Source organism: Clarias gariepinus, chromosome 16 (genome assembly GCF_024256425.1).
Source record: "Clarias gariepinus isolate MV-2021 ecotype Netherlands chromosome 16, CGAR_prim_01v2, whole genome shotgun sequence".
NCBI classification, from domain to species: Eukaryota; Metazoa; Chordata; class Actinopteri; order Siluriformes; family Clariidae; genus Clarias; species Clarias gariepinus.
In genome coordinates, this window is record NC_071115.1 from 841082 (window position 1) to 855274 (window position 14193).

The 14193-nt window shown below is 44.7% G+C and overlaps 1 protein-coding gene across 1 annotated transcript; it reads left to right on the top strand.

Moving 5' to 3' along the window:
• Positions 1-644: 644 nt before the first annotated feature.
• On the top strand, positions 645-2041 carry LOC128544758 (ferritin, middle subunit-like). Its single transcript, XM_053515018.1, has 4 exons — positions 645-885; positions 998-1144; positions 1479-1604; positions 1702-2041. Exons 1-4 carry the CDS (start codon positions 781-783, stop codon positions 1855-1857), a joined length of 534 nt encoding a protein of 177 aa, XP_053370993.1. The 5' UTR covers positions 645-780; the 3' UTR covers positions 1858-2041.
• Positions 2042-14193: the final 12152 nt, after the last annotated feature.

Here is a 14193-nt window from a genome sequence, read left to right on the forward strand (position 1 = left end):
TTTAGCAAACATCATGATTACTGTCCATTATTCATAATTACACACATCAATAATGATTTACTTCTCACATTTATAGTGGAGAACTGGAATTATTATGTTGAAATTTTAAATTTTTTTTGTTTTGTTTCAGATACTTTTTAAAAACATATGTTCCTGCATTTATTTTTCCTCAAATGCGATATAGAGTTTAATGTGCTGTAGGACTTATTTAGTTTAATTAGAGTTGGGATTTTAATGCTTATGCTATTTATTTTAACTTATTGGTTTGCATTATTTATCCATCATTATTTTCCTGTATAGTATTATAAAACCATTTATTATTATTATTATTATTATTATTGATGGCCATTCTGCAGGTGTTGTATTAACATCCCTGCAAAACCTCTCACATTCAAAACTATATTTATATATTATTATTAGCCAAAAAAGTCTGAGTCATACTGATCTCTTCTCTGTGTAATTAAACACTTCAGGTATAAAACTGCTGTGTCACGATTCACTCAGCGGGAAACAAACGCTGCTGGTCGTGATTGGCCAGTCTGACTTTACCCCGCCTATTAATTAAATTCTCTTATCTGATTGGCTGCTTGTCTTTGCATCACAGTGCTACAGTGTATAAATAGGAAGGAGGTTGCGTCGCCATCAGATCTGTACAGACTGGAGAGAGGTTCTTGCTTCAACAGTGATTGGACGGAACTTCTTGTTCGGCTCGCTCTATTTATTATAAAGTTTAATTTTCTATTTTTGGTTTGTTTAATAAAACAATAAATCCAGCTGAAAATGGAGACTTCTCAGATCCGTCAGAACTACCACCGCGACTGCGAGGCCGCCATTAACAAGATGATAAACATGGAGCTTTACGCCTCCTACACCTACACCTCCATGGTAAGGAGCTCAGTGTGGACTGATGTGCTGGGATTCGAGCTGGACAGCTGACTGTGTGTGTGTGTGTGTTTTATAGCTTGTTGTTAATAATACTGTTATTATTTTACCTCAGGCTTATTACTTTACTCGCGATGACGTCGCGCTCGAGGGCTTCGCGCATTTCTTCAAAGAGAACGCGCACGAGGAGCGCGAGCATGCCGAGAAGTTCATGTCGCTCCAGAACAAGAGAGGCGGCCGCATTTTCCTCCAGGACATCAAGGTAACGCCACACCTGGGGGTTACACATTGTTTTTGTGTTCACTCAAGCATGTACACAGTTACACCCATACAGGTGCACGTATACACAGGTGTGTACACACACACACAGGGAAGAGCAAAGGGCGGTACCTCCTGAATTGTTGCCTTGTTGTAGGTTTATATTAATGTTTAAAAGTTTTTCTAAAAGACTCAGATTGAAGCTGTTTAATAGAATGTGAGGACGGTTGGACTTCTGTTTCTACCAAACTGTTTTGGTCCTCAAATGAACATGGCTGTAAAATATTAATGCTTTGAAACTGTGATATGGGCTCTAATCAAACGTGTGTGTGTTTAAGAAACCGGAGCGTGATGAGTGGGGCAATGGACTGGAGGCCATGCAGTGCGCTCTGGAGCTGGAGAAGAAGGTGAACCAGGCTCTGCTGGACCTGCACAAACTCGCCACTGATAAAGGAGATCCTCATGTGAGTTACAGCTTAAAGAGAACCTTTATTAAACCGAATGCTAACTGTTACCTGTTAGGATATAATTTTTTCCCACACTTTCCTCTTTACTGTCCAGCTGTGTGACTTCCTGGAGACTCACTACCTGAACGAGCAGGTGGAGACCATCAAGAAACTGGGTGACCACATCACCAACCTCACCAAGATGGATGCCGGGAACAACCGCATGGCCGAGTACCTGTTTGATAAACACACCCTGGGAGAGAAGAGTTAAACCTGCCTCCACACTGATCAGCAGAACCTCCATCATCAAACCTAATGAGATTTAGTGTGCAGTAATGTGTGTGTAGGCCTGCAGCTTGGAGTAGAGTCTGGAGTAGTTTCATGTCTGTCGTGTCTATGATCTCTTATTCTCATGTGGAGGATTAAACACTAAAGAATAAACATTTTGAGCCGGATCCACAGTTGTTGTTTTTTTTCCCCCCTAGATTGTGTTACTTTAATCATGATTACCTCCACAAGTCTGCCCTGTGCAGTCAGACAGTACTGTAGGGGTGTAATGTACATGTGTCTAATTACTGGCTTTAAACATCAGTGTAAGATATTAATGAGGGGAGGAACACCTGCTCCAGTTTTAGAAGGTTGTTGGTGGCTCGGTGGTAGGCTTCTCTTCAGCCATGCGAGTCCCAGCCCCTCAGCAGTGCCACCTTAGTACCAGTCCCAAGTTCGGGTAGAATGGGAGGGATTAATAATAACCTGCCACAAGATGGCGTTGATTTCCTCAGTGTAATTTATGTACAGTATAATTAGGGCTCAATTTTTAGGGGACACCCCCGCTGAAACAAATGACAAACACCCCCTCTTTAAAACCACCATCCCCCTTTAGATTAATAATTTGTGTTATGTAATTTTTTTAATGTCATGCAAATGAAATATTGAAACTCTACGTATAATTATCTACAAACTATAAATAGCAGTGATTAGCCAATTCAACAAGGGTGGATAGAGTAGCCAAAAAATGTACCTTTGTAGCTTTACTTCTAAATATTACTTAAGTAGAAGTAAAAAAGTATTTGGTGAAAAGATACTAAATTACTGAGCAACTGTTTCATCATAATGTCTGATGTTTTTTAATTTTTTTTTTTATTATATAAGCATTCGGACAATGTGATAAAATAATGTACAAATTGGGACATTTCCAAATAAAATAAATGAAACAAATTCAATAAAATAAATTAATGAAACTATATGTTTACAGAATAACAAATTAAGGACTAAGAAACAAATTTTCTAATTTTTTTTGCAACATAAAGCTTTTGAATCGAATACCTCCTGTAGATAACGTATGTTTGAACAGTGTAAATTATTTCCAGTGTAAGATATCTGTATATTCAATTGCCCTGCAGAACACATGTAAAAATCTTATTTTTTTCGCCTCTAGTATATTTGCTAATTATATATTGTAAGATTTCAACATTAAATAAAACAGCTAAACTAACTGCAACATGTTTACTTCGCTCACCCGCCCCCCACCTGGTAAATAGTTACTTAAGTAAATATAATGGAGTAAATTTAACTCGTTACGACCCCCCTCTGTATTTTAACGTTGTAATGTGCTGCTCACAAGCTCACACAAGTTTGCATAATTTTTTGCGCCTGGCCTGAGGGTCTGATACATATGCACAAATCCTTTCAGCGGAGACGCGATAAAAACAAAGGATTTTAAATGAGTTTTTAAAATGAATGACAACTTAAAAGATTCTAAAAGACCAGTTCTTTACTCAATTTGTGTAATTTTATTCTCAATTTAAAAAAGAGGTTTTGTTTTTTTATTAGACCATATGCCTGGGTACAAAAGGGTCAAAAATAGGGTTTAAAATGCCATAATAGTAATTTGATGAGATGTGTGTGTGTGTGTGTGTGTGAGAGAAAGAGAGAGCAAGCCTGGTGCGTAGTCATACAAAACAACAGTACTATTAAATTCAATTATTTAATTATTAATGTTTGTGTAGATTTTTATTCTTCTCTTCAAATCCTCCTATGATAAAAGCCATAGAAAGGATCAAATGATAGTTTTGACAATTGCATGTGTTTTGTTTTTATGGCTCCAAGTTGATTTAATTAAGCTTATATTTTGTTAATAAAACTGTACTTAAAAATATGACATATTTCACAATCATATTTTGACCCCCCGCCACCCCCCCAAAAAAAACTTGACCACACCATCCCCCTAAAATGATTTTTACTGAGTATAATGAACATACAAAACATTGTTTGCAGTAAATACAGATAAGAATCAGTGAGTATAGGCAATTACTGCACTGTAACTTAATTCTATAACTTTAATGTAATTGTTAAATTTTACAATACTCCATAAAGATGCCATTATCAGCATTTTTGCATTACATTTAGGCATTTGGCAGACACCCTTATCCAGAGTGACTTACATTTTTATCTCATTGTACATCTGAGCAATTGAGGGTTAATTTAATTCAATTCAAATCAATTCCATTCAATTTTATTTGTACAGCAATTGTCATTGTCGCAAAGCAGCTTATCATAAGAATTATGAAAGTTACGTTTTCGTCACACATACATTACTGCACAGTGAAATTCTTTATTCTTTGCATATTCCAGCTTTTACGGCGCCCCTGGAGCAAACAGTGTTGGATCCAAGATGGCGCGCGGCAGTAACATGCAGCGGCCGCTCCGGAGCCAAAATGGTGCTACGTTGTTTACGTTTTGTGTGTAGCGCGTTTATTCTACTATGTGTATGGATATCGTCGCAATTGTTGTCCGTACATACAACTGCCAGACACTTTTCAACCTAAATAACCCGGTTAATGATATCCACGATGAGCTGCGGGAAAAGCTATGCGACCTCGGCTTGCTGCGTGAACCAGGCCTCGAAGCCTCGGCGTTGCCTGATGCCGGAGGCCGGAGGAAGCGGGAGCACGGCAAGCGGGCGGGAGTCTGTGCTAGGCTAAAAACAAACCCTAGCTGGCCGGCTCTCTCGTCCATCATCTTATCTAACGTCTGCTCCCTGGACAATAAACTGGACTACATCCGACTCCAGCAGGCTACACAGCGTGAGGTTAGCGACTGCTGTGTCTTTGTTTTTATGGAGACATGGCTCAGCGACAGAGTACCGGACGCCGCTATTCAGCTAGACGGGCTAGCCTCGTTTCGCGCCAACAGAAATGGAGCTCTGTGCGGTAAGACTCGCGGTGGCTCCAAGATGGCGCCGGTGAGGTCGGCTGCCGTCACGACTGCTCCGACCACCTTTTCTTTGTTTTTGTTCTTTAAGTTAGTTTACAGCGTTTTAAAACCGGCAAAATTACCACCATGGGGTACATTAGTTATGATAGAGACACTCTTGTTTCTATTGGTATACAATGTACTCACAATTCGACGTTTTTAACTCCGGATCCGAGCTGGCCGAGTGAGATCCTGAGGGACAACAAAGGACGCGACGCGAAGCGGCGGCCCCGAGGGAAACGAGCGGGCGTCAGGAACAGGCTGAGAGCCCGTGCACACCGCACACCTCTGCCTAGCATCCTGCTCGCCAACGTCCAGTCACTGGAAAACAAGCTCGATGACCTCAGGGCCAGGATAAAGTTCCAGAGAGACATTCGGGACTGCAATCTCCTCTGCTTCACCGAGACATGGCTGAACCCAGCGGTGCCGGACCACGCCATCCAGCCGGCCGAGTTCTTCTCGGTTCACCGCATGGACAGGACGCGGGACTCGGGGAAGTCAAGGGGAGGCGGCGTGTGTTTAATGGTGAACAGCAGCTGGTGCAACAGCGCGAGCGTTGTTCCTCTCACACGCTCCTGCACACCAAACCTGGAACTACTGTCCATCATGTGTCGTCCTTTTTACCTTCCTCGGGAGTTTACATCGGTCATAATCAGCGCCGTTTATATTCCACCACAAGCGGACACGGACACTGCCTTATGCGAGCTGCATGAGGCACTCACACAGCACCAAACACAACACCGGGACGCTGCGCTTATTGTGGCGGGGGACTTTAATAGTGCCAACCTCAAACGTGCAGCGCCAAACTTTTATCAGCACATCACTTGCCCCACCAGGGGCGAAAGGACACTGGACCACTGCTATACAACGGTCAAGGACGGCTACAAGGCACAATCTTGTCCACCGTTTGGTAAATCCGACCACGCCGCCATCTTCCTCATGCCAAAATACAAACAAAGGCTGAAACAGGAAGTTCCGGTTCAGAGGGAGGTCGCGCGCTGGACGGACCAATCGGTGGCCGCGTTACAGGACGCACTCGATGACGCAGACTGGGACATGTTCAGAAACAGCTCCGATGGTGACGTCAGCGTGTTTACGGAAGCGGTTGTGGGATTCATCTGGAAATTAGCGGACGATACCATAGAAAAAAAGACTATTAAAACGTTTTCCAACCAGAAGCCGTGGGTGGATAAAACCATCCGCGACGCTCTGAGATCTCGCACCACTGCCTACAACACAGGACTCGCGTCGGGGGACATGGAACCGTACAAGGCTGCGTCATACAGCGTCCGGAAGGCGGTGAAAGAGGCGAAGCAGCGCTACGGGAGGAAACTAGAGTCACAACTCCAACAGAGTGACTCTAGGAGCCTGTGGCAGGGACTAAGGACAATAACGGATTATAAAGCACCAACATCCGGTATGATAAACGTAGACGTGTCTCTGGCAGATGAGCTGAACACTTTCTATGCTCGCTTCGAGGCTGCAGCTAAGGACGCTAGCGATGCTAATGCTAGCGGCGCTAACGGCTGCAGACAGGAAGTCACTGCCAGCACCGGAAGCGCGTTCATCATCACCGAGCATGACGTGAGGAGAGCCTTCAAGAGAGTGAACACCAGGAAAGCAGCAGGACCAGACGGCATCTCAGGCCGCATTCTCAGAGCCTGCGCAGACCAGCTAGCACCTGTGTTCACAGAGATATTCAACATCTCTTTATCTCAGTCGGTGATCCCCACATGCTTCAAAGAGTCCATTATTGTTCCTGTCCCAAAGAAACCTCATCCTGCTTCCCTCAATGATTATCGCCCTGTAGCCCTCACTTCAGTAGTGATGAAGTGCTTTGAACGCCTGGTCAGAGACTTCATCATCTCTTCACTACCAGACACACTCGACCCACTACAGTTTGCTTATCGTCCAAACCGTTCCACGGACGATGCAATCTCTCATCTCCTCCATACATCTCTCACTCACCTGGACACTCGGAGGGCGAATTATGTGAAAATGCTCTTCATCGACTACAGTTCTGCATTTAATACCATAATTCCCTCCACACTTACCACCAAGCTGGAGCACCTGGGACTCAGCTCATCTATGTGTCAGTGGATCTCCAACTTCCTAACTGGCAGACCACAGGCAGTAAGGATGGGCAGACATGTCTCAGCCTCCCTCACTCTCAGCACTGGAGCCCCCCAGGGTTGTGTTCTGAGCCCCCTGCTGTACTCTCTGTACACCCACGACTGTGTGGCCACTACCAGCTCCACCACCATCATCAAGTTTGCTGACGACACTGTTGTGGTGGGCCTGATCACGAACAACGATGAGACGGCCTACCTGGAGGAGGTTGGAAATCTGGAGAACTGGTGCCAGAGAAACAATCTCCTCCTGAACGTCAGTAAGACAAAGGAGCTGATAGTGGACTTTAGTACAAAGCAGGTGAGGAACTACCAGACCCCCGTCATCAACAGTAGCCCAGTGGAGAGAGTGGACAGCTTCAGATACCTCGGTGTTCACATCACGCAGGACCTGGCATGGTCCTGTCACATCAACACCGTGGTAAAAAAGGCCCGGCAGCGTCTCTACCACCTCAGACGCTTGAGAGACTTTAGACTTCCCTCCAAGGTGCTCAGGAATTTCTACTCCTGCACCATCGAGAGCATCCTGACGGGAAATATCACGACCTGGTTCGGGAACAGCACCATGCAGGACAGACGAGCTCTACAGAGGGTGGTGCGATCAGCTGAGCGCATCATCCGCATCGAGCTCCCTGACCTGCAATCGATTTACAGCAAGCGGTGCTTGACCAAGGCCAGGAAGATCGTGAAGGACCTCAGCCACCCCAATAACGGACTGTTTACTCTGTTGCGGTCTGGGAAGCGATTCCGCTCCTTGAAGGCCAACACAGAGAGACTGAGGAGGAGCTTCTTCCCGCAGGCGATAAGGTCTCTCAACCACAACCACACCACTATGCAGAACTACACAATATTTTCATAATTGGTCAAATCTATCAATCTTCTTACATCCATGAACACTATGGACAATTACACGCTCACCTTCCTTCATATATACACTACATGTCGTACGTTACATCCTGGACCATTGCACAAAGACACTTTAATAACTTTGCACACCTACCTTCACAACTACACTACATTTTACAGTTTTACGTTTACATCCTGGACCAGTGCACAAAGACACTTTAATAACCTCTGCACTAAGACACTTTGTTCTATGCATATTTGCACACACCGTACAGTATATTTCAATTTGTACATCATATTTCTATTTTTATTTTTAGTTCTATTTTTTCCTAGCACATTTCTATTTTTATTTTTAGTTCTATTTTTGCTAGTTTAATTTAATTTTTTAATTTTATTTCTATCGTATTTCTTTTATTCATATTTATTTCTTATTTGTAAAATTTAACTCTCTTTTAGGGTCAATGGCAGTCGTATAATGCATTTCACTACATTTTGTACTGTGTATGTTTGTGTATGTGACAAATAAAATTTGAATTTGAATTTGATTTGATTTGATTTGTGTGTTTACATCAACACAAAATGGTGCAGGAACTCTGTGCTAGTTTCTAGTTATTGCTCATCGCTAGTGGAGTTTGTGACTGTTAGATGCAGACCTTTTATTTACGACGGGAATTCACCACTGTTTTCATTATCGGAGTGTACATTCCACCTAGCGCTAATGCTAAGGAAGCGCTATGGGAACTGTATACAAAGATCAGTGAACTGCAAAATACACACCCGGATGGACTGTTTATTGTTGCTGGAGATTTCAACCATGCAAATCTCAAGTCAGTGCTTCCTAGATTCCATTAGTATGTGGACTTTGCAACGAGAGGGGAAAACACGCTGGATCTTGTTTACACAAAGATCCCCGGCGCATATCAGGCAGAGCCCCGCCCCCATCTCGGCTACTCAGACCACATCTCTGTTATGCTAATTCCAGCATACAGACCACTCGTCAGGCGCTCAAAACCGGTTCTGAAGCAGGTGAAAACCTGGCCAGGAGGAGCCATCTCTGCTCTTCAGGACTGTTTCGAGAGCACTGACTGGAACATGTTTAGGGAGGCTGCAACTTACGGCGACTTCACTGACTTGGAGGAGTACACGTCATCAGTGACCAGCTACATTAACAAGTGCACCGATGACGTCATTGTCTCCAAGAGCATCATCTCACGACCCAACCAGAAATCGTGGATTACTGCGGAGGTGCGTGCACTTCTGAGGACCAGAGACTCTGCCTTTAAAGCGGGAGACAAGGTGGCCCTCAGAACAGCAAGGGTCAAACTTTCTCGGGCCATCAAAGAGGCGAAGCACGCACACGCCCAGAGAATCCACAATCACTTCAGGGACAGCGGCGACACGTGGCGCATGTGGCAGGGCTTACAAGCCATCACAAACTACAGGACGACATCACCTGCCTGTGACAGTGACGGCTCCCTCCCAGATGCGCTGAACAACTTCTACGCTCGGTTTGACAGGCAGAACGACATGGCGGCGAGAAAGACCACCCCTCCTCCAAACGACCAGGTGCTGTGTCTCACTACAGCTGAGGTGAGGAAAACTCTATGCAGAGTCAACCCACGTAAAGCTGCTGGAAAAGACAACATCCCAGGCAGAGTGCTCAAAGAATGTGCTGAACAGCTGGCAGATGTTCTTACCGACATCTTTAACATCTCTCTGAGCAGCGCCGTCGTTCCCACATGCTTTAAGGCCACCACCATCGTTTCCATGCCCAAGAAGTCTACTGTGTCCTGTCTCAATGACTACCGTCCCGTTGCACTCACACCCACCATCATAAAGTGTTTTGAGCGGCTCGTCATGAGACACATCAAGACCCTGCTGCCCCCCTCACTGGACCCACTGCAATTTGCGTACCGTCCTAACCGATCAACGGACGACGCCATCTCCACTACACTACATCTTGCCCTCACACACCTGGACAAGAAGGACACATATGTTCAAATGCTGTATATAGATTTCAGCTCAGCATTCAACACTATCATCCCCCAACAACTGATTGGGAAGCTGAACCTGTTGGGCCTGAACACCTCCCTCTGCAACTGGATCCTGGACTTTCTGACCGGTAGGCCTCAGTCAGTATGGATCGGGAACTGCACCTCCAGCACCACCACACTGAGCACTGGGGCCCCACAAGGCTGTGTGCTCAGTCCCCTGCTGTTCACACTGCTGACTCATGACTGTGTAGCAGTACACAGTTCGAACCACATCATTAAGTTCGCTGATGACACGACCGTGGTGGGTCTTATTAGCAAGAACGATGAGTCAGCGTACAGAGAGGAAGTGCAGAGGCTAACGGACTGGTGTAAAGACAACAACCTGTCTCTAAATGTTGACAAGACAAAAGAGATGGTTGTTGACTTTAGGAGGACACGAGGCGACCATTCTCCGCTGAGCATCAACGGCTCCTCTGTGGGAATCGTTGAAAGCACCAAATTCCTGGGTGTCAACCTAGATAAGGACCTCAGCTGGTCCCTCAACACCAGCTCCCTACACAAGAAAGCCCAACAGCGTCTCTTCTTTCTGAGAAGACTGAGGAAGGCCCAGCTTCCACCACCGATCCTGACCACCACCTTCTATAGAGGAACTATCGAGAGCATCCTGAGCGGCTGCATCACTGTCTGGTTTGGGAATTGTGCCATATCGGACCGCAAAACCCTACAGCGGATAGTGAGGACAGCGGAGGAGATCATCGGGGGTCTCTCTCCCCTCTATTGAAGACATCTACACCACACGCTGCATCCGCAAAGCCACCAGCATTGTGGCTGATCGGACACACCCCTCTCACACACACTTCACACTCCTGCCATCTGGAAAAAGGTACCGAAGCATTCGGGCACACACATCCAGACTGTGCAACAGCTTTTTTCCACAAGCCATCCGTCTCCTCAACAAAAAGGGACTGGACTGATAAACACACACACACACACACACACACACACACACACACGCATTATCACACAGCTTAACTCAACTACCTTAAAATATTGGGACTGGACTGACTACATTTACATTTACATTTAGGGATTTTGCAGACGCTCTTATCCAGAGCGACTTACAAAACGTGCTTTAATGTTTACATCATTGGATACATACTTACACTGGGTTAACTAGGTTAATAACTAAGTACTATTAGTCCAACACAACTGGGAAGAGGTTGTGGGTTTTTTTGGGGGTTTTTTTTGAGGGGGGGCGGTTAGTCCAAGTACTGGAGAAACAGATGCGTCTTGAGTCGTCGTTTAAAGATAGTCAAAGTCTCTGCTGTATGGACATCTAGAGGAAGTTCATTCCACCACCTAGGTGCCAGAACAGAAAAGAGCCTGGATGAATGCCGCCCTCGATCCCTAAGAGATGGTGGGATGAGGCGAGCAGTGCTGGAGGATCGGAGGGAACGTGGTGCAGTGCGTGGTGTAATTAGCGCAGAGAGGTAAGTGGGTGCTGGGCCATTTTTAGCTTTGTAGGCAAGCATCAGTGTTTTGAATTTGATGTGGGCAGCTACAGGAAGCCAGTGCAGGGAGCGGAGGAGTGGGGTGGTGTGGGAGAACTTGAGAAGGCTAAAAACGAGACGTGCTGCTGCATTCTGGATCAGTTGCAGAGGACGAATCGTGGACAGAGGCAGGCCTGCCAGGAGTGAGTTGCAGTAGTCCAGTCTTGAAATAACAAGGGACTGAACAAACACCTGAGTAGCCTGTGAAGAAAAAAATGGGCGAATTTTTCTGATATTGTAAAGAAGAAATCGTCAAGAGCGAGTAAGGTTAGCGATGTGTGGAGAAAATGACAAATGATTGTCCACGGTTACCCCAAGATTGCGGTCGGGGCTGAAGGAGTGATTTGGTTGTTGTCCAGGGATATTACAAGGTCTTGACCTGGGGATGAGTCACAAGGGATAAACAACAGTTCGGTTTTCAACACTAATCAACACAAGTGCAGACACACTGACCTACACCACCAAATTATCGTACACACCAACCTGTAAATGCTTCACTGTTTATCTCACAATGATCATTACTGGACTACTTTTTGCACTAATTCCTCAATTCTTGTTGCTGTTTTAAGGAATGTTTATGTTTACCCACTACCTCAACACCATATTTTATGTTCTGTTATGTCATGGTTGCGCACTGTCACTTTGTTGTTGCTTTTGTTTGCACATTTGCACGTGCACTTTATGTTGTCTATAAAAATGTTATACTTAGCTGGTTAGTTTTTATTAATTTATGTTAGGTCTCTCTGTCCTGTCTCTTCTAGCCAGTTAACTAGGCCTCTTGGTTAGCTAGTTTAGTGTCTCTGTTAATTTATGTTGTAAATTTATGTTGCATGTAGCACCTTGGTCCTGGAGGAACGTTGTTTCGTTTCACTGTGTACTAACTGTATATGGTCGTAATGACAATAAAGCCTACTTGAACTTGAACTTCAAGGGCTCAACAGTGGCAACCTGGCGAAACTGGGGCTCGAACCGCGATCTTCCAATCTCTAACTCCGAGCCTTAACACACTGAGCCACCACTGCCCCATTCCCATTCCCATTTGGATAAAATGTGAATGTGTATGAAGCAAAATGATCAGATTGTCCCTGATAACCCGGCCAAGGGTGACAGCGACAGTGACAATGAAAAACTCCCTGAGATGGTAAGAGGAAGAAACCTTGAGAGGAACCGGACTCAACAGGGAAGCCATCCTCATCTGGGTGATAACAGAGAGCAGGAATTGATCTGCACTCATACTGTGTATGTTTAGACGCGGTCCTCCCCACTCTCATTGATCACTCAGGTTTGTTGATGGTGAATTGATTGGCTCTCTTTTAGTTATGCTGTCATAGTTAGTCCTGCCGGAGTCTCTGCTTGCACTCTACAGTTAATATACATTCACATTATACATTGTGTGACTGTGACCATACCTAACTGCCATCTCTCCTCTTCTTCTCTTTTTCCACCTTTCTCTCTCTCTGTCGAGCTACACTTGTCGTTCCTAAGCTGCCAGTGATCCAGACTCCCTCTGCCCTCCGGACCTGTCTGACCCATCCTGGTGCCCCGCTTCTGGTTAAAGATCTCGTCACATGGATGCCCCGTGTGTCTTTTTGGGATGCGTCTGGTGTCTGAGGATGATTCTCTCTACCTAGAAGATGGTTCTGGGTCTTCAATAACTACCCGGACTCCATCTTAACATCAATTAACATCAGCTATTATAGCTGAACTACCTGCCACCTAACACACTGTATAAATGCAGATAATTTACTGCTTTCTGTTTCACCTAAATGAGGATGGGTTCCCTGTTGAGTCTGGTTCCTCTTAAGGTTTCTTCCTATTACCATCTCAGGGAGTTTTTCCTTGCCACTGTCGCACTTGGCTTGCTCACCAGGGACAAACTGACCATTTTTTTCATACAAATTCACATTTCATACAAACTTAAATAATTCTTTTGATTGTGTAAAGCTGCTTTGCGGCAATGACAATTGCTAAAAGCGCTATACAAATAAAATTAAATTTGAATTGAATTAAATGATCACAACTGTTTTTTTGTGGGTAATCGTCTCCTCTGCTGGGTCTGGTGTCCTGCTTCTGGTTGGAGATCTCGTCACATGGATGCCCCGTGTGGTCTGTCTGGGATGTGTGTGGTGACTGGGGACGGTTCCACTTTTCTGTGAAGACGGTCCTGTCCTCGGCTGATGCAGACAGCTGTTCTCTGAGGACTTGTGACTGCAGTCGATAGTTCAGGACTGGAGTTTCCTACAGTCTACCTGAGCCTCCAATAATGAACTGGACTCCATAAGAACTTCTCCACATCTCCTGTTATACTGAACTTCCAGCCTCCTAATACTCAGCATGCGTGCAGATCAATTCCCGCTATCCGTTATCACCCAGATGAGGATGGGTTCCTTGTTGAGTCCGGTTCCTCTCAGGGTTTCTTCCTATTACCATCTCAGGGAGTTTTTCCTTGTCACTGTCGCTGTTGTCCTCGGCTTGCTCATCAGGGGCGATCTTATAATTTTGATTTATACACATTTACATTTTATACAAACTTAAATAATTGTTAAGCTGCTTTGCGACAATGACAATTGTTTAAAGCGCTATACAAATAAATAAACTGAAAATTGAACCTAAGACTTTCTGAATAGTCTAATAGCTTGACCCCACTGTTTGCATTAGTGCTCCATTCACAAATTTATTTTAAATGTATAATATAAATGATGTATGTCCCAAATAAATATTTTGATTATAAATTAAGTTATTTGTGTAATTTAAATAAGGCTGGGAATTTGTTCACCACAAAGGAATGAATTGAAACAAGTGTAGCTGTTGTAAATAGCAATGAATAGCAGAA

Coding starts and splice junctions, on each gene's coding strand:
- LOC128544758 (XM_053515018.1), top strand. CDS start 781: ATGGAGACTTCTCAGATCCGTCAGAACTACCACCGCGACTGCGAGGCC. Junction 1,145..1,478: donor TTTTCCTCCAGGACATCAAG/GTAACGCCACAC, acceptor TGTGTGTTTAAG/AAACCGGAGCGTGATGAGTG. Junction 1,605..1,701: donor CTGATAAAGGAGATCCTCAT/GTGAGTTACAGC, acceptor TTTACTGTCCAG/CTGTGTGACTTCCTGGAGAC.